The following is a 19,878-nucleotide window of genomic DNA, read 5'->3' as shown; positions in this document are numbered from 1 at the left end:
CTCTTCAATCCAAATAACAAACTAACATGTCCACCACTCAAATTAATTTCATTTTTCACTATACTAATTTACCACTAGTCCTTTATGGGTTCTGGAGTATCATGCTACTCGCCGAAAAAGAATTTCAACAGCTCATCAGTGATTGCAAGCGCTTTATATATGCAAAACTATTTACCTCTTCTACACCTTCGCTATCCTTCTCAATCCAAATAACTGAATTACATATCCACCACTCAAATTACTTTCAAATTTTCCCTTTACTAATTCATCACTAATCCTTTCTTAACTCCTGAGTAGCGTGCTACACGCCAAAAAAGTGGGTAGTAAGACCTATATAAATGCAATTATAATACAATGTGACCTCTCTTCAAGCCTCTTCATAACTGTCCTCTCAGGCTCCTCACTCTCAAGACTGCCTTCCTTGTTGTCATCTCTTCTGCTCACACAGTGAGTGAGCTTCATGCTCCACCTTCCAATCCCCTTTCTTCTCTGTGCATCTGGACAAAGTAGTGCTTAGAATGAGGCCTTCGTTCCTTCCTAAAGTGGTTACACCATTTCATGTGGGACAATCCATCACCTCGTTCACCTTTTTCCCACCTCCGCACCCTTCCAAGGGGGAGGAGAGTCTCCACCATCTGGACCCTAAACATGCTCGGTCATTCTATCTTGACCACACCAAACACTTTCAGGTTGGTGATAAACTCTTTGTTGGCTATGTGGGTGCCAAGAAAGGCCGGGCTGTTTAAAAAATGTACCATCTTTCAATGGGCTGTCCTTTGCATTAAGATCTGGTAAGCTTTAGCGTTGAAGGATCCTCCTGTGGGGTTACCTGCTCATTACACTAGGTCTACGGCAGCAACCACTGCTTTGGCACGCGGAGTCCTACTCCTTGATATCTGTCAGGCGGCAGCGTGGGCCTCTCTGCACACATTTATCGGACATTGTTGCAAGGACAGTCCAGTCTGGAGGCAAGGCTATTTTGCCTGTTCGGTCCTGAAAGACTTTTTGGTGTGAACTTGGTGTGCAGACCCTCCTCCAGGGATGGTATTGCTGGGGTATCTATTCTAAGGTAGGGAATCTACAACTAGCAGTTCTCTATCAGCTGAGCAAGTGACTAACCTTCGGTAACAATGTATCTGGTAGAGACAGATGTTAGTTGTAGATTCCTTACCGCCCCAACCATCCGCCCCGCAAACTGATTTCTAGGGATAGGGACTCCCTTACAGGGCCCTAGTTGTGGCGCACCAGTACTCATTGTCTTTATTGGATCTGCGATTCTGGCATGGAAAGTCAAAAGTTGTATTGGAACTGATGTCAGCACGCAGGGGCTGTGTCTACATAGGCACCGCTATGTCATCCCGGCCAATCCGACAACGGACGCAGAGTCAACCAACGCCACTTACAGACGCTCAGGGTTATTGCTGAAGAAAAAATCTCCAGATCCAGACTGACTCCTCTAACGTAAGGATTCTACAAGTAACGTGTCTCTACCAGATACATCGTTACCGAATGTAAGTAACTTGTTCTTATATTAATAAAAATAACAAAGTAACAATTTTTTATACAAACAATTGATCTGGATTCAGTCTTTGAGTGTGTGGCATAATTTCTTGCCTGAGTGTGCACAATAAATACTTAACACTACCCTCTCATAAGCCTGGCTGCTCAGTCCAGCTACCACTAACTTTAGAGTAAGGTATTCCCTATTTTAACCTCTGCCATACCTTTGGGAACTAACCGGACTATGTGCACACTATACCTCTCTTTGGTGTAGTATATACAGAGCCAGATCAGTTTTGACCCTGCTGCAGTATGAACTCCCCAGCCCAGACTGTCAAGAACAGTCCTCCCTGAACCAGAACACAAGCAACCCAGGACTAGTTTCACTCTAGTTATGGATTCATCAGCCAGGTACAGCTTGGTTTCAGTGACAGTGTTGCACCAGTCCTGTATTACTTGTGTTCCGGTTCAGGGAGGACCTGACTTGGCAGTTTGGGCGGGGCTATTCCGATTGGAGCAGGGTCAAGACTGATTTGCATGGCTGGGTCCAAACTGAGGTGACCTGGTGAGCAAAATAACGATGGATTGGGATGCAGTCCAAAGTAGTTGCCAGTGGCTGAGATTAATTCAAGCATTCCATCCATTACTTTTTTGTATACTTCAGTGTGTTCCTTTCAAGCAATGCAGACTTGGTTATTTATCCAGTTGATAGTCTGTTCTCGATGAGAGTCAAATTTGCATTGGGCCGACTAGATGTTATTGCAACACCTGCACTCAACATTAGCAATGTCTTTCATTTTATCAAGGGAACCCACATAATTACATGATAAATTAAATTTCTGTAAAGTGCAACAATGGAAAACCAGTGAATAACACAGGTGAGTAACATTTCTGTTTATCAAATACTTTACAGCCTAAGAACTGTACGTTGAAAAGGTTTTCGGTTGCTGTTTCAACAGTTTACCTTTCCTTGATTTGCTAGCTGGCTTCACAATGACCTGCATGTGGCTGTTGTTGGGAGTCCTGTTGATCTCACCTACACATATGATCACCTGGGAGATTCTCCGCAGATATTGAAAGACATTGCTTCTGGAAAGCACCCCTACACTAAGGTATGCAGCAAGGACAGCACTTGGATTAATCTTACCGAATCTTAATGTGTTTTTCTATATTTTCCTCCTTCAAGCTGAAATGTAGTGCTTTTAGTTGGCCAACATTGACTGAAGAGATCCATCCCTCCCCCACACTGCCTACGGAGGTTTCTCTTTTACTTTTTCAATGAAGTGTGCCTCACTGTAGTTACAAAGTAAGCTGGTGCTGGTTTGCTATAGTGTTGAGTCTGTTCTGTGTTTTCTTCCATTCCCAAACTTGCTATAGTGCCATTTACTTTGGAGGTATAGGATATACAGTTTTACTTTAGTTAATGTTCCTTAATGTGTGTGACTACAGTAAGTATATATTCCTTTGGAATTGGTCAGACTGGTGCTTTGCTCCACCAACATCTTCCTTTTCCTGCTATCAGAAAAGACATTAATTTATGTAGCCTTGTTTTATTTGGGTATTTGGTTTCCATTATTTATTTTTAAACCTTTCACCTTGTAAATGTGTCTTATATCTGAAAGAAACAGATTAGTGTTAGATTCCTTACCTAAGAATATCCCCAGGCGTCAGACTGGATTCAGAAAGTTTTGCGTAGCAGTACCCCTGCGTGTCGGTAGGCGTCGTCTGCGACTCTGCGTCCGTCGTCTGCATCGTTGGCGCCAGGATGACGTCGTCGGAGTACTTAAACGCTGCCCTCACGCGCGAATGTCAGTTCTTCTTTTTTCCGCGCCATCAAGTGCAGATCTGGAAAAAGCAGTACTCCTTAGTCACTTTTTGACTAACTTTTTCGATCTTTTTGATCCTGTTTCGAGTCGTAAGACTATCGGTGCCGGTAGGGATGCCTGGGTTCAAGCCCTGTGCCGATTGCAACCAACTGATGTCGGTTACCGACCCCTATCGTCGGTGCATGTATTGCCTTGGGGCCGTGCCTGTATTGCCTTGGGGCCGACCATGACGACAAGTCGTTACTGCCGGGCCTTGACGTCGAAGGCTAGGCGGGAGCGGTCCCGTAAGCGCTTCGAGCTCCGGCAGTCGGCCCGCGCCGTTCACAGTCCAGGTCGAGAAGGAGGTCGAAGGACCGGTCGCGGGCCACAGTCATCAAAGCTCGGCGAGTCGACACCATTCGTCGGGCTCCAAGTCCTCAGGTAAGAGGCACAAGAAGTCGAAGAGACGACATCGCTCTTCCGACTCCCCCCGACGCTCGCGCGATGCGGCCGGGGGTTCGGGTGACACCTCTCACGCTGCTCCGCCGGAGCCGCAGGTGCCGCTGCCAGCTCCATACCCGCCAGTCCCTGGGCTGAACGAGACGCCGGAGGAGATCGATGCCTTCCTCATGTCCATGAGGTCGCTCTCTCCTCAGTCGGGTCCCGCTGTGGTACCTTCGGTCCCAGCGGCCCCGACTGGGAGCCCAAGCGGGCCGGGTGCTTCGGCCCCGGTGACGTAGACTACTCCGGTCCCGACACCGCAGGGCCCCTCCGGATCCGGGTCGCCGCTGGTCGACCTTACGACCCCTCCGCCGGCGCCGATCCCCAGGGTGTCGCACCCGACGCATCCCCGGTCCCTCCCTCGGTCCGGATCCGGCGTCGGACCGGCGTTGCTCGACGCTTCATTCGACGCAGAGAGAAGAGCAATTCTTCTATGATCCGGCCCCATCCTTTGAACCTGATTATCAGGAGATGGGTGGCGAGGGGGATTGGGAGGGGTCTGAGGACCCTCTGGCACAAGAGTGCCAGTCGTTTCAGGACTGGGCAGTGGATCTAGGGGAGGCCAGTGGTTTGGACACTACGCCCGATACTGGCTTTGTCTCCCCTCCTGCCTTGGCTACGGAGGAGGGGGCTGCTCACAGCGTGGTGCTGACTATGGCGGCCAAGGCCTTGGGTCTTGAGCTCACAGTCGCGGCCGTGAGTACTAACCTCCTCACCGAGGTCCTTAAACCGCAGTCACGCTCTTCCGATCCTCTACTGCTGTTTAATGAGGCCCTTACTGACGTTCTGTTGGGCACTTGGTCCAGGCCCGCTACAGGTCCCCTTGTAGATCGGAACGTGGCCAGGCACCACTGCCCGGCCCAGGGCGACCCTAGCTTCTTGTCCACCCACCCCACCCCGAGAGCCTGGTTATCCAGGCCTCTAACTCTCAGACCGCACTCCCAACTGCACCACCTGATCGGGAATCCAAAAGGTATGAGCAGTTCGGTAAGAAGCTGTTCTCCTCACTTAGTCTGGGATTGCGGTCGGTCAACACCGCTTGCCTTTTGGGCCGTTATACCCACTCTCTGTGGGACACGGTCGTGGACGTGCTACTAGCTTGCCTGGAGGAGGCCCGGGTCAACTCGCTCAAGCCCTTGCGGAAGGGCGGGATGCAGCACAGTACTCTTCCAATTTGGGCTGGATACCACGGACTCGCTGGTCAGGGCGATTTCCACGACAGTGGCGGTTCGCCGCCACGTCTGGCTGAGGTCCGCCACCTTTTCGGCTGATGTCCAGAATTCCCTCATGGACATGCCGTTTGATGGCCGTCGCCTTTTTGGCGACAAGGCAGACAGTGCGCTTAAGCGTTTCAAGGACTCCAGGGCTTTAGCCAAGTCCTTGGGCCTGTCGGGCCAGCGCCAGCAAACTTCTGCCTTTCGCTCCTTTTGTGGCCAAGGAAGGGGCGCCCCCTCACGTCCTGCCAGCCACGGGCCGCAGACTAACATCCAGTGCAGCGGGGGATGTGGTAACCGCCGTGGCGGTGCCGGGGGACAGCGGCGAGGCCAGTCCACATCCGCCTCAAAGCCTTCCTAGTACGAGCTTTCATGCCCATTCGACGCCAGTGGGGGGCAGGGTTTGCCATCACCTCCTCCACTGGCGGTCCATCACATCGGACAGGTGGGTGCTGCAAATCGTCCGAAGGGGCTACTCCCTCCCCTTCGAGGCGACCCCTCCAGCCATGCCATCGCAGTACAACCGCGTGTCGGGGGAACACTTGCAACTTCTGCAATAGGAAGTTACGGCCCTCTTGGCCAAGGGGGCCATCGAGCGCGTTCCTGGGCCAGAAGTAGGGTGTGGTTGTTACTCCCACTTCTTTCTGGTTCCCAAAAAGTGCGAAGGGGGCCTACGCCCAATCTTGGACCTATGGAACGTCAATGGCTACCTCCGGAAGGAGAAGTTCAAGCTGCTGACTTTGGCTCAGGTCTTAGCTGCCCTAGACCCAGAAGACTGGATAGTAGCGTTGGACTTGCAGGACACATATTTTCACGTCACCGTCCTGCCGGCCCACCGGCGTTTCCTGCTGTTCACGGTAGGCTGCAAGCACTCTCTGTTTACCGTGCTTCGCTTCGGCCTTACCAGCGCCCCTCGGGTTTTCACGAAAGTGATGGCGGTGGTTGCAGCCCATCTGCGCAGATTAGGGGTGTCAATTCCCCCTATCTCGACGACTGGTTGTTGAAGGCGGGCTCGCCCCAGACAGTCGTCGGCCACCTCCAGACTATGGCCGACCTCTTGCACCAGCTGGGGTTCTCCATCAATGTGCCGAAGTCACACCTGTGTCCCTTTCAGAAGCTCCTCTTCTTCGGAGCAGTTCTGGACTCGGCGCAGTTTCGGGTTTATCCTCCCGAACAGCGGGTTCAGGATATTCAGGCTCTGATTCCGATCTTTCGGCCTTTATCCCGAGTCTCAGTTAGGTTGATGCTGGGGCTGATGGCCTCCTGCATCCTTCTGGTGCATCACGCCAGGTGGCAGATGCCGGCTCTGCAGTGTGACCTGAAGTTTCAGTGGGCCCAGCATCAGGGCAACCTGTCCGACCACATCCTGATCTCGGAGGGCACTGCGAGACAGTTGCAGTGGTGGCTCACGGACCGCGATTGGGTCAACGGCAGGTCCTTCTCCCTACCGTAACCGGAGCACGTAGTAGTGACGGATGCGTCCCTCCTGGGCGGGCCACATGGGAGAGGCGGAGATCAGAGGCCTCTGGTCTCCGGCGGAGTCCCGGCTCCAGATCATCCTTCTGGAGCTGAGGGCGATCCGACTTGCACTGAAGGCATTCCTCTGCGCAGGCGACTGCCTCGGCGGGGGTCGAGTCAGCGTCGCTCCGGCGCCGCCCTGGAGCCGGCTCGGCTTCAGCTCCACTCCGGTCTCTGGTGCGGGGTGACTTGGAGGTACCTTATCCGGTGACGCCGGATGGTGCTGACGTCCTGCCTCTGACAGCGGACTCTAAGGCTCCTCGCAGGGGTCGTGCCACGGATTCGTCTTCGGACACTCCTTCTCCGGAGGCAGGCTGTATATTGCTGTCGTCCTCCCCGGAGCCTGGTCGCCGTGTGGTGTCTTTTTTTCACTGGCGTCGAAGGGTGGCTCCGCGCCCTTCCTGAGGCAGAGGTGTTCGTAGGAAGAGCGGTAGGTCCCTCATTCTTCGGCTCCTTCTGACTGGCCCTTGCCCATCCCGATTGACCTCGGGATGGGCTGATCCTGTGTTCTCCCTTGCCAGGCGACGCCTACTCGGCCATTATGGGGCCTCGGGCTGTTCTTCTTGCGACTTTTAACTGCCGGCACTGTTCTGGCTGGCAGGTTGCTCTCCATCTGGAGTGAGTTTGCCTTCTTTTCCCTCGTTTCCTTGGGTCCTCTAGGCTTCTCCTTCCTCTCTTCCTGTCTTGGCATTGGGCGGAAGCTATGTTGCCTTGTGGGGGAGTGAGGTGCTTCGGCTTCTCCGTCCTTGCCCTTGGTTCCTCTGCTTTGAGTGTACAGGCCTCTTCAGCCTTCTTCTCCCTCCCACATCCTCTTGGAGCCGGTGGGGTTCTGCTTGTGAGAGTTCCCCTTGCCTGGCAGGGACGAGGTTCTACCTGTTCTGCAGATCTGGTCCCCTGTGGGGTCCTCTGTTCTGTAGTGGCTGATGGGGTCCTTTCGCAGATTCTCCTTCCCAGGGGGTATTGCTAGGGTATCTATTCTATGTGAAGGAATCTGCTGCTAGTAGTCTCTATCAGATGTACAAGTTACTTACCTTCGGTAACGTTGTATCTGGTAGAGACGATTCTAGCCGCAGATTCCTTCACGACCCGCCCTTCCCGTTCTGCAAGGACCCTTGGGTTGTTCTTCAGTACTCTCCTCCCGGTGGGGGGCTGTGTCTCCTGTGAGTGCCCTTTTTTTTTTTTTATTCTTGAAGGGTGGCTCCGTCTGGGGGCGGCTCATTCCTCCTTGGTTCTTTGGAGGATGGGGGTCCTGCGCTCCCGTGCCCTGCTGCTCTGGTGGCTGCGCAGGGCTCTGCTTGTTTTTTTTTCTTTCCCTGACTTTGGGGTTCTGCGGTGTTGACACTACTCTTGTGGTGTTGTGAGTCACTGTTTCTTTCCAATTTTTCTGCTCTTCGCACACTGTTCCCATACTTCTACAGTTTTTTATCTGGTGGTTCCGCGTTGTGATGCGGAAAAGTTCTCAGAAGAAAACTGACGTAGGCGCGCCGGGGCGGGTCTTATGTGACCTCGCTGATGTCACGTACGCGGACGATGCCTGGGCGGAGTCGTGTGATGTCGCCCCGCCCTCGGCGCGCAGGGATGCTGTTGCAACAAAGTTTCAGGATCCAATCTCCCGCCTGGGGATAATTCTACATGAAGGAATCTGCGGCTAGAATCGTCTCTACCAGATACTTTGTTACCGAAGGTAAGTAACTCATACGTTAAAGCTATTTAATTATTTACTGAAAAGCATTGTAAACCAAAGGTACACACCAATTTGAATCTTTTCAAGCTGTGATGAGCATCTGACGTTTCCCATAGCATAGCATTGCAGGTTGTGAATACTAAAAGTAGATATTTGTAGCCATACCACACATTAAAGAATCATTGGAGAATACATCATTTTCCCCTGCAAACGAGTCATGGGTCTTTATTATGAAGGAAAGTGCTGAAAATTGGAGGTGGGTGTTCAAAATTGAGATTACTCTTTTGTAATAGTGTTAGCACCACTCAACACAGGGTCTCTAAATAAACCACGATCCTATAGTACAAGCTCACTGTGATTACGTTGGGGTTATTTTAGGTTCTCTAAAGAAAGAGGGTGCTTAGAAAATCCCTTATGACCTGCTCTTTCTCATCATTGTCGGCTCACTTTAACTGCATCGCCGTAGGGAAGTTAAATCCTGCACACCATGACTGGCAATAACAAGCATTTACAATGCAATAGGTCTCGCATTTACGCAACTTTAAGCTATTGGCATTGTAACTGACACTGCCTTTTATTTATGTTTTAAAAATAAAAATAAAAGGCTTAGTTATTTGCAAAAGCTTAACCTTGCGTAAATGCGAGACCCATTGCATTGTAAATGCTTCTGTTAATTTATGCACGTTATGCTAATAAAAACACTGCTTTACTTCAAAAGTCAAATTTTTGCGCCGAGATTTGTACAAACTACCTGCTGACAGCTCTACAGAGACTAACATGTTATTGTGACTTCTGCATTCCAGTGCATGTGTGTTTTTGTATTCAATTAGCACTTCCAGCAGCGACTTGCTTTGAGGCACTTACAGCATTTACAGAAACAGCGGTGCAACTTTCCTTGCATAGTCGGCCAGTGTACAGCAAACCTGTAGTAGAGGGCAAACCCTGGGAAAAAGAAATGTAATTCAATATGCAAGAAGATGTAAAATAAAAATACCAATCTGAAACTGTTGCAAAATGGAAAGTGCTGTGTTGCAGAGTGAAAATTAGAAAAAAACGAAAAAAGTCGCCCATCAATATTCTTATATAACACATCAACTAAAACATTTAACTTGCTTCCACACTTAGTACTAATAAAACGGAATCATAGTTAGTTAGGAAGTAGACCCGTTTTACGTTTACTCTTCACAATGACCGAGAAATAGCCATGTTCGAGGCATATGAGCTGCAGATTGTACACTATGCATAGATTGCCATCTAGTGTTGGGCTTGGATGTTTGCATGTTGTTTTTGTCTTCGAAGAAGTCTTGTAGTCACGAGGTTGGTGGCTCCTCCTTCGGTCGACAGTGCGCATGGGCTTCAGCTCCATCGTTAGATTGTTTTTTTTCTGCCATCAGGTTCAGATGTGACTTGCTCCGGATCAGTATCGTTATCGAACCCCCTTCGACGCACAATCACAATTAACTGACGGTATTGTCTCGATCGCGTGCCTTCAACGCGCACCCTTGACAACTTTCGATTAAACTTAGACGCGTGCGATCCTCGACGTAGGCCTTTGGGCCTACCAGCGCCGATAGAGACGGACTTCGATGGAACGGACTCCAATTAAGAAATGTCCACAGTGTGGTGCTAAGTTTCCACTCTCAGACCTCCATCCTGTTTGCAATCTGTGCCTCTCTCCAGAACATCGAGAGGACGATTGACACACTTGCCTCTCATTCAAGTCGAAAAAGACCATCCGGAATCGTCAAACTCAATGCCGCGACATGCATCGAGGCACAGGTACCATTCCAGACAGCTTCCGTCCAGGTCCCGATAACCTTCCGGAGCCCGAACAAGAAGAGATTCCGTACTCTGAAGTAGACGTCTCCGACGACGAAGATGACATCACCCCAGCTCAAAGGGACGTGAGTACTGAGACCCCAGCCCCGATCAAGCCCATACCAATGGCTCCGGTAACATCTTCGCCTTCAGGCTCAGGTTCACACCGTACAAAATCTTCAAACGCCCCGCCCCCAGGCCCGGCACCGAAGAACAAAGAAAAGCCATCCGGCTCGAGCCAACCATCCAATACTGAGAAACCACCTTCGCCACCGAAAGCTCAGACGTCCGAGTTGCCACACCCTCTTCCACCGGCACCGGGAAAACATTTTGCACCAAAATCTACAAAAGATCCCTCGGAACCGAAGCAGCCCGATAAAATATCGGCACCTAAGCGGCCAGATAAAGCATTGGCACTGAAGCAGCCGGAATAGCCACCGGCACTGAAACAGCCAGATAAAGCCTCGGCCCGAACCATACAGACGAAAACTTCGGCACCGAAACACACAGGAAAGTCTATGGCACCTAAAACTTCAGAGCCAAGACCATTAAAGGACAAGGCATCGAAAGCTTCGGAACCAGGGAAGGATGCTGTACCGGACAATGTCCCATAACATCCAGAAACAGTTTCCAAAGAGAAATCTTTGATGCCAAGCAAACCTATCGATCCCGAAGAACTCTTCTTTCCTGATCCAAAACAGACTACAATCTTTATTCACCCAAAGTCTGGTCACATAGTCTTCAAGCTACCTATAAAGAGGAAACCAGAACATTTGCCACAGGTTCCAGTTCCTCTAAAGAAGATTCATATAGCTACTAACACTTCACCACCACCACTTAACCCTAATTTAATCATTTCGCCACCACACTCTCCCCAAACAGAGAATAGTGACAATCCACAAGGAGATGGGCAACTGGATGAAGAGGTAATTCCATTAGATCCTGGTGATTCACCACAGGAACCAGACCCATGGCAGGATTACAATACTAATCCTGATCTAACCAATGATACGGATTTCTACCCCTCAAAACCATCCCCACCAGATGACAATTTCGGTTTTGCCCAGCTAATCAATAGAGCAGCTACATGCCATACCGCAAAGTCAAACTTCATTCAGACCCTGTAGAAGAGGATTTTCTATTGGAGGTTTTTGCCCAACCACAAATATCTACTCCTGTCTTACCCATGTTACAAAGCCCTCTTAGACACGCTCCTGAGATGTTCAAAGACCCAGTTAGAGCTAGGGTTCTTTACCCCAGAGTAGACAAAAAATACAAAGCTGCTCCCACTGGCCCTATATACATCAGGGGCCAACTTCCCTAGGATTCACTAGTGGTTGCCAGCGCATGCAAAAGGGCAATCTCTCGGGTCTGGTGACACACCACCTCTTGACAAAGAATCTAAATTATTAGACGCGTCAGGTAAACGTATGGCGTCTCCAGCTGCATATTCTTTGAGAATAGCAAACACGCAAGCCATTCTAGCAAGATTCGATAGGGCCCACTATAATGAGCTAGAAAAGCTCTTTCAACATCTACCTCAAGAATATAAGGACAAAGCCAATGACCTTATACAGGAAGAAAAACTAATAACCAATACTTCCATCATCCTCAAGTTCTTCTTCCATTCTTTCACATGTGGGGGCATCCAGACAGTTCTGTTCGCCACACACCTAAACGCAAAATGCCCAAGCTTCGCATCCAGATATCCACACCCATTGTCCAAAGGCAATGCGCTATGGATTAATTAGTCAGGCAAATTTGCTTACGATTTTCCGCCTCTCCCACTCTTTCCATTACTAGTGAGGAAACTCCAACAGCATTCCCACACACTGAACTTAGTTGCTCCAACATGGGCAAGGCAACCATGGTTCACAACTCTGTTGGAACTATCAGTAGAACCACATCAAAAGCTGCACCTCTCACCCAAGCTTCTCACTCAAAACCATAGAGATTAGACACCCAGATCCCAATCAGCTCAACCTTGCGATCTGGCTCCTGAAATCATAGAGTTCGGCTACCTTAATCTTCCGCCAGACTGTATGTACGTTATCAAAGAAACTAGACGCCCTACAACAAGGGCATGCTATGCAACAAAATGGAAAAGTTCATCATTTATTCCTCACACAACAAAATTTACCCACTGGATGCTTTCAAGGCCTCTTCTGTTAAATTTTGCATCTACAACAATGTAACCTAGCATATACATCTATAAGATTACATCTAGCTGCCATAGCGGCCTACCTACAAAACAGACAACATTTGTCTTTGTTTAGAGTTCCCGCGATCAAAGCTTTTATGGAAGGACTTAAAAGAATAATTCCACCAAGAGCTCCACCCTCTCCATTGTGGAATCTCAATATAGTCCTTACCAGACTAATGTGTCCTCCATTTGTACCTTTACACAAATGTGAACTACAGTCCTTACTTGGAGAGTAGCATATTTAGTCGCCATCACATCTCTCAAAAGAGTGAGCGAACTCCAGGCATTAACCATAAAAGAACCATTTTTACAAATCCATCATAACAAAGTGGTTCTTAGAACAAACCTACATTTTTTACCCAAAGTGGTATCTGCCTTCCATCTAAACCAGTCTGTTGAACTACCAGTATTCTTCCCTCAACCAGATTCGGTGACAGAAAGAGCTCTACACACCCTAGATCTTAAAAGAGCATTACTTTACTACATTAAAAGAGCGAAATCCTTTAGGAAAAGCAAACAACTTTTCGTAGCTTTCTCCCCACCTAATGGGGGCAATCCCATAACCAAAACAGGAATTGCAAGGTGGATTGTAAAATGCATACAGATATGCTACCCTAAAACCAAACACACATTAACCATTCCCCCTAAAACTCATTCTACATGTAAACTAGGGGCATCTATGGCATTCTTAGGGAACATCCCCCTAGATGACATATGTAAAGCAGCCACTTGGCCACACCACACACACCTTCACAAAACACTATTGTGTAGATGTGCAAGCAAAACAACAAGCTAGTGTTGACCTGGCTGTATTAAAAACACTTTTTCAAACTACTGCAACAGATACAGGTAGCCACCGCTAAGAAGGATACTGCTATGTAGTCTATGCATAGTGTACAATCTGCAGCTCATATGCCTCAAGCGGAAAATGCTACTTACCAGTATGCATCTGTTCTTGGCATGTAGAGTTGTACATGCCCACCCTCCTCCCCGGATACTCTATATGATCCAGTATTATCTTAATTAGACACATCATGCATGGACATCTTTCTATTTCTCACCACTCCATCTAGCCCTACTGGCAAAAACAATCTAACAATGGAGCCTAAGCCCATGCACACTGTCGACCGAAGGAGGAGTCACCAACCTTGTGACTATAAGAGGACAAAAGACAAAGACAAAAACAACATGCAAACATCCAAGCCCAACACCAGATGGCAATCTATGCATAGTGTACAATTCTGCAGCTCTACATGCCAAGAACAGATACATACTGGTAAGTAGCATTTTCCTTTCTTTTCGTGGGAATATTCCTCACCTGCATATGTGTGTCTTCGTGTAAACAACTGCAGGAAGCTGTTTACTTCTGCATCCTTTTACCAGACAAGTCCATTTATTTCTGGTCCATTCTCCCTCCCACGCTATTTGTAGGGACATAGTACAAAGGGCAGTGGTTCCAGGACCCGTTCATGTGCTTCTTTATTTAACTAAATCTACCATTCGCTGCCTGAGGGTTCCCCAGGGATGCTTTTTTGCATTATTAGAAAGGACAATGGGGTTCCGGGTCTATGCAGTTGTGAATATGATGAAGTCCCATTATGTGTTTTCAGTGCCAAAACAAACATCCCCTTGACAATGACCAGCCTCCCCTTACAGCAGAAGAGAGCGGAGAAGAAAGTGTGGCAGAAGTGAATGGTGGCCCAGAGGTACTGCAGGAGTGTCCAGCGCAGTCCAGCGAGAGCCCCATTCATGTACAATTGTCAGGATAAACACTGACTATGTACATGCGTTCCAATTGTTTTAATTGGTGCAAATTTATCGTACGTGGACATCCGGAATATCTGGCATTGCTTAGCTCATTCTGGACCTATATGAGACCACCCTAGCTCGAATTGGAATGGGTTTGAGAAAGGACACGGGTTGTCCAGCAACACTACGTTCTGGATTTGTACCTTGGCCATGACCGGAGAACGAACAAGTGTTCTAGCGTGGGAAAATCCTACTGATGCCCGCGCAGCACTAAGTAACTGCACTAATGTCGCAAATATTTGACCCGGTATAAAACTGCTGGGAACAACACGGTAGTCTGGGCGCGTTAATCTGTGACCGGCAACGCAATCTACAACTAGGCTACAAGAACAGAGAAAGAATCACAAGAACAGAGAAAGAATCTTCACCAAATCCCCGAATACAAATCACAGACAAGCCCTCACCATTGCGGGAAAGTAAACAAGCTGTCGCCGTGAGAGTTGATGACCCACTGATAAGCGAGCGAGAAAGCCACATGCTCACGTTGTGCTTCACACAATTCCTTAAACGGCGAGAGCAAAAGAGACGGCCGTGCGCTTGCACATCTCCTGTCCGGGCAGGCACGGCAAACAGGAGACAGGGAGGTAACAAACATGCCTCCCTTCGAATCAAAAGAGAGCATTTTTGACGAGCGCCAATTAGAAGCATGGGTGGAGCTTCCACCCGGCTTCCAAAGAAAAATTGACGACATTAGTCTTGCAAGCGAGCAGCGCATGCGCTGCGTCACTAGGCGAGACCTAAAAAACGGCTTCCCTGTATCTCCGTGGTTCTCATAGTACGGCCAGCGGCCCGGCATGCCTAAATTGGCGGCCCGCAGACCTTGCCATGCCGTTTTTATTACATTTCCAGTGAGGCCGACAGTAAACCCAGAAGATGACCGCAGCAGCATACGTAGTGAATACGTATTCACCACCTATGCTCCTGCAGCAATCTTCTGTGTTTACTGCCGGCCTCTGCGACCTCACACATGGCACATTCGGAAAGCTTCCTAAAAGGCCCTTTAAAAGTCAGCTGTAAGCGTTTTTAGAACTGACTTTTAAAGGGCCTTTTGGGTAGCTTCCTGTTTCGCGTTGACAAGGACGTCCTCTTATACGTCCTCTTCTCCCACAGGCTCTACTCCACCCACAGAGACGGACACAGAGAGACACACACACACAGAGACACACACACACACACACACATACACACACACACATACACACACAGACAGACACAGAGAAAGATATATAAAGAGAATCAGAGAGAGACAGACACACAGAGACACAGAGACGGATACACACAGAGACAGACACACAGACACAAACACAGAGACACACACACACTCACACAGAGACTGAGACACACACAGAGACAGACACACACACACACACACGCACACCTATACACACACACACACACACACACACACACACACACACACACACACACACACACACACACACAAACACAGACAGATACACACAGACCGGGACAGACAGACGTGTCTGTATGCTGGGTCTGGTGGCTCAGTGGATTAAGGCGTCCACTGCAGGGGCCTGTGTTCGATCTCATGGTCACAGTTTTTTTTCCTCTTGCCCCGTCCCTACAGGTGAGGCCCTCGGCCATAAACCACACTGTAAATGTGGCCCAGAGAGAAAGTTTGTGAGTACCCATGCTGTATTGTTCCTAAAAGGAGGGGACAGTTAGGTAAAGATGGCGTGACCGAAGGTGTGCGTGTTACACCTTTGGGCATCCATTTTGTTGGATGTATTTGCCTCACACACCCAAAAGGGTGTCATGCTTCATCATTGGCGGTTGCTCCTCGTCGGGGAGGCGGTGCAATCCCCGACGGGCTCACCTCAAAGAGGGGCTCTTTGGCGGAGATCTTTTGTATCCAACTGCCTTGTAGTGAAGTGCGGGTGTGTGGGCAGGATAGCAAGTTTGCCTGGTGTAGTGATTAAAATGTAGCAGGGGGTGCCGGAAATCACTTTCTGTAGTAGGGGATCTCTGTGTATAGTCATAATCTAGTGAATAGTCCCGCCCATGTGCGCGGACCCCGGAGCAATCAAAAATAATCTCTTAAGCTGTCAAAACATGCAGACCTGCATAGACACTTAAGAGAGAATTTAAAGACAGATAATGCAGCCTATATCCACAGGCTATACTGTCCAATACTTCAAGTGGAAATTCCACCAAAAACCACAACAGCACAGCCTGTCCAGGGTTTTCCACAGAGAAAAACCTTGCTTTGAACAGCAAAACCCTCTGGAATGATAGAGAGGAAGGAGTGGACAGACAAGCCCCATAGGCTGCCATTATGTGGCTCAAAACAGGATACTGTGCCTTTAAGAGAACTTCCCAGAAGCCTCACAGTATCCCAGAATGCAGTGCAGGTCCCTTTCACCTTCAGTTCTTTTTTCCGGCTCCTGCTAGCAGGACCCTGGAGCATTAGCTCTTCTTTTCTGAGCTTTTTCTATATTTTTGGATTTTTGTAGCTTCACTCGACGTCTGTGGCCTTTATCTGCATTCTGCTGTGGTTTTATGGCAGAATTTCTGCAGTCTTTTTGTCTTTAGACTATTTCTAGTCTGACATGTGCTTTGTCTGCAGCGGAACTGAAGGCCAAAGCTGAAGCTCACAGGGTTTGTACTCTGTGCTTGCCTGTGTCTTTGGACACCTGTCTCCTCTGTACCTTCTTTTCTAGGGGGCTTCGGCTTCCAAGTTTCAAACAGAGGAGTTTGAAGGCATCTTCAGCCTCTGGGTGAGGTGAGGGTAGGTCCTCTACCGAGTCCCATGCTGTAATCTCTGGGATCCCCAGTAAGGGCACGTCTGAGCTATGACGCGGTTCCAGACGGCACGTGGAGTGCCTGGACGTCATGGAGTGCCTCGACGTCGACGTCATGGAGTGCCTCGACGTCGACGTCATGGAGTGCCTCGACGTCATGGACTGCCTCGACGTCATGGAGTGCCTCGACGTCGACGTCATGGACTGCCTCGACGTCATGGAGTGCCTCGACGTCGACGTCATGGAGTGCCTCGACGTCGACGTCATGGAGTGCCTCGACGTCATGGAGTGCCTCGACGTCATGGAGTGCCTCGACGTCGACGTCATGGAGTGCCTCGACGTCATGGAGTGCCTCGACGTCGACGTCATGGATTACCTCGACGTCGACGTCATGAAGTGCCTCAACGTCAACGTCATGAGGTGCCTCGACGTCAATGTCATGAGGTGCCTCGACGTCATGAAGGGCCTCGAGCATGGAGTGTCTCGACGTCGACGTCATGGAGTGTCTCGACGTCGACGTCATGGAGTGTCTCGACGTCATGGAGTGTCTCGACGTCGACGTCATGGAGTGTCTCGACGTCGACGTCATGGAGTGTCTCGACGTCGACGTCATGGAGTGTCTCGACGTCGACGTCATGGAGTGTCTCTGTCAGGGAGTACCTCGACGTCATGGGGTTCCCCGACGTCATGGGGTGCCTCGACGTCATGGAGCGGTGTTGCTCGACGTCATGGAGCGGTGATGCTCGACGTCATGGAGCAGGGATGCTCGACGTCATGGGGCAGGGATGCTCGACGTCATGGGACAGTGAGGCTAGACGTCATGGAGCGGTGAGGCTCAACGTCATGGAGCAGTGATGCTCCTTTTGGGGCATTGGTCACTTGGGCTCTGCCCTCTTCCGTTGGGTCAGGACGTCACCGTTAGGGATGGCTCGGCGTCTCCTTGGTTGACACCTAGTGACATTTTGACGTCTGAGTGTTGGTTGTCATAGAGCCAGTCACTGTCCTAGTGATGGTGATGTCGTAGTGAGGTCAGCGTCATGGGTTACAGCCGCAGAGTACTGCCGGCTCTTGACGCCTGGGTCTGGTTCCAGGCCTCGCTCCTTGGTGAGCCTCCCGTCGTAGAGGGGACTTTGTGTTCCCGGCACCTTCCACTCACGACGCAGAGCAGTTGATCAGCGTCGAGGAGCCCTTCTGATGGGAGTTTGTGGTTACTCACCACGTGTACACGAGGGACGTTTGTCCTTTTGCTTAGTTTTGAGTGCTTGCATGCCTGCACGTCTGCTAGGTCGCCTCCTGCTCAACCACTACTGGTGAGACCACCGGGGATGTTTCAGAATCCCCTCGGTTCCCTCTTCCGTCCACCACCCCAGGGGCCCTTTGCCCCTCAGTCTGCGTACCTCCGTGCCTTGATGCCAGGGATGCGTCTGCCATGAGTACGGGGAGTCCCTCTCCGACTCTTTACTGGTTGGCGGTACTTACCTTTCGTCCACTACCGCCTGGCAGGAGGTTCTGGCTCCGACCGTGCTCCTGACTTGGTCGCAGGGGTGGCGGCATGTAGGCCTCGCGCTGTGGCCCGCGGTTGTTGGACCGTTGTTGTGAGATCCCTCTGTGGGGGGGGTTTTCTTCACCGATTTGTGGTTCCTCTGCCGAGAGACAGGAGGGAAGCCTTACAAGAGGTGGTCTAATGGGCCTGATAGTTTCGGATCTAGGCATCGGTGTCGGAGCGAAGTTTTTCTCTCCTGCCGACCCCCAGGTATTGTGGGTTTGTCCTACATTGCCAGGCTTTTATTTGCCTGACGTCTCTGCAGCCTGCGGCTCAGCAGTGTGCTTCTACTCTCCCGTTCTTTGGGCAACCCTTGGGTTGCCATGAGAGTAGTGAGTGGCCCGCATGAAGTCTGAATCGGTGACTTTTGGACGGCTGTAGGTTTGGGGCATGGAGAACGGCCTGAGGCCTTCTGCCCTTTCTAGCGGCGTTTTTCCTCCCAGGATTTGCTGGTGGTCCCGGGCCGCCATTTAATGCTTTACAAGTATATTGCGCGCGTTCGCGGGAGAGCTTGTGGCTCCTCGGCGAACAAAGGCCGGCTGGGTCTAAGTCAGTCTTCGGTTCATCGGCCCTCCTCCAGCACTTCCTCCGGTCGGCTCGCAGTTTCAGCGGTGCGAGCTCTAAGCAGAGACCGTTATCCTGTCTAGGACAAAAGTGATGGTGGACGTACCTCTGTCTCGAAAGAGGAGAGGTCTGTACTCCCAGTTCTTCTGGTTCATGAGAAGGACAGGAACGAGTTCCGGCCCATTCTGGATTTGCGACAAGCAAACAAGTTAATTCGCAGTAGAGGAGTTTCGCATGCTGTCGTTGCATCAGGTTTATGCTCTGCTGCAACAGGGAGATTGGCTTGGTGCCATAGATCTACGGGATGCGTACTCCCATGTGCTCATTGCACACAGGAAGTTCCTGCAATTCCAGGTCTGCGCCCATCATTATCAGTACACAGTACTGCCAGTCGGGCTGAAGTCTGCGCCCAGACTATTCTCGAAGTGCATGGCAGTGGTAGCTGCACGCCTGTGGAAAAACGAGGTGGCTTCTCCAACCGTGCCTGGACGATTGGTTGATCAGGGCCTCCTTCTCGGAAGCTCAGGCGCACTTCAGGAGGACGTGCGTTCTCTGGAACGAGCTGGGGTTGCACATCAACATGTCCGAGTCTGTCCCCATTCCGGTCCAGTGCATACAGTACTTGGGAGCCTCCGTCAATACGCTGTCAGCAAGCGTGTCTCCTTCGGTGGAGAGTCGATTATCTCCCCTTGGGAAGGCTCAGGCTCTTGTGACCGCCCCATCTACGGTAGTGGAGACGGTGTCTTCTCTACTGGGGTCGGTGGCCTCTTGTATGTTCCTCACGCCACACGCACGGCTGCTCATGAGACCTTTGCAGGAGTGCTTGGAGGATCAGTGGGATTAGAGGAAAGGATCCTTGGGCGACAAGATACGACTGTCTCTGCGTGCTCTTCAGTCTCTGAAGTGGTAGTGTTCAGCGGAGAATCTCCTAAGAGGGGTTCCCTTTCACAAGGACAT

General features: G+C 50.3%; 1 protein-coding gene across 2 annotated transcripts in view; it reads left to right on the top strand.

The window, feature by feature from the left end:
* Positions 1-19,878, top strand: part of NDUFS1 (NADH:ubiquinone oxidoreductase core subunit S1) — a 657,173-nt gene that overhangs the window by 452,080 nt on the left and 185,215 nt on the right. For both annotated transcript variants that reach the window (XM_086955308.1, XM_086955309.1), the window contains exon 13: positions 2,483-2,612. In XM_086955308.1, coding sequence (XP_086811434.1) covers positions 2,483-2,612 — 130 coding nt within the window. The remainder of the gene's footprint in view (positions 1-2,482; positions 2,613-19,878) is intronic.

The sequence above is a fragment of the Lissotriton vulgaris genome, chromosome 2_1, assembly GCF_964263255.1.
Source record: "Lissotriton vulgaris chromosome 2_1, aLisVul1.2, whole genome shotgun sequence".
In the NCBI taxonomy this organism is placed as follows: Eukaryota; Metazoa; Chordata; class Amphibia; order Caudata; family Salamandridae; genus Lissotriton; species Lissotriton vulgaris.
This window is presented reverse-complemented; position numbering and strand designations above follow the sequence as displayed.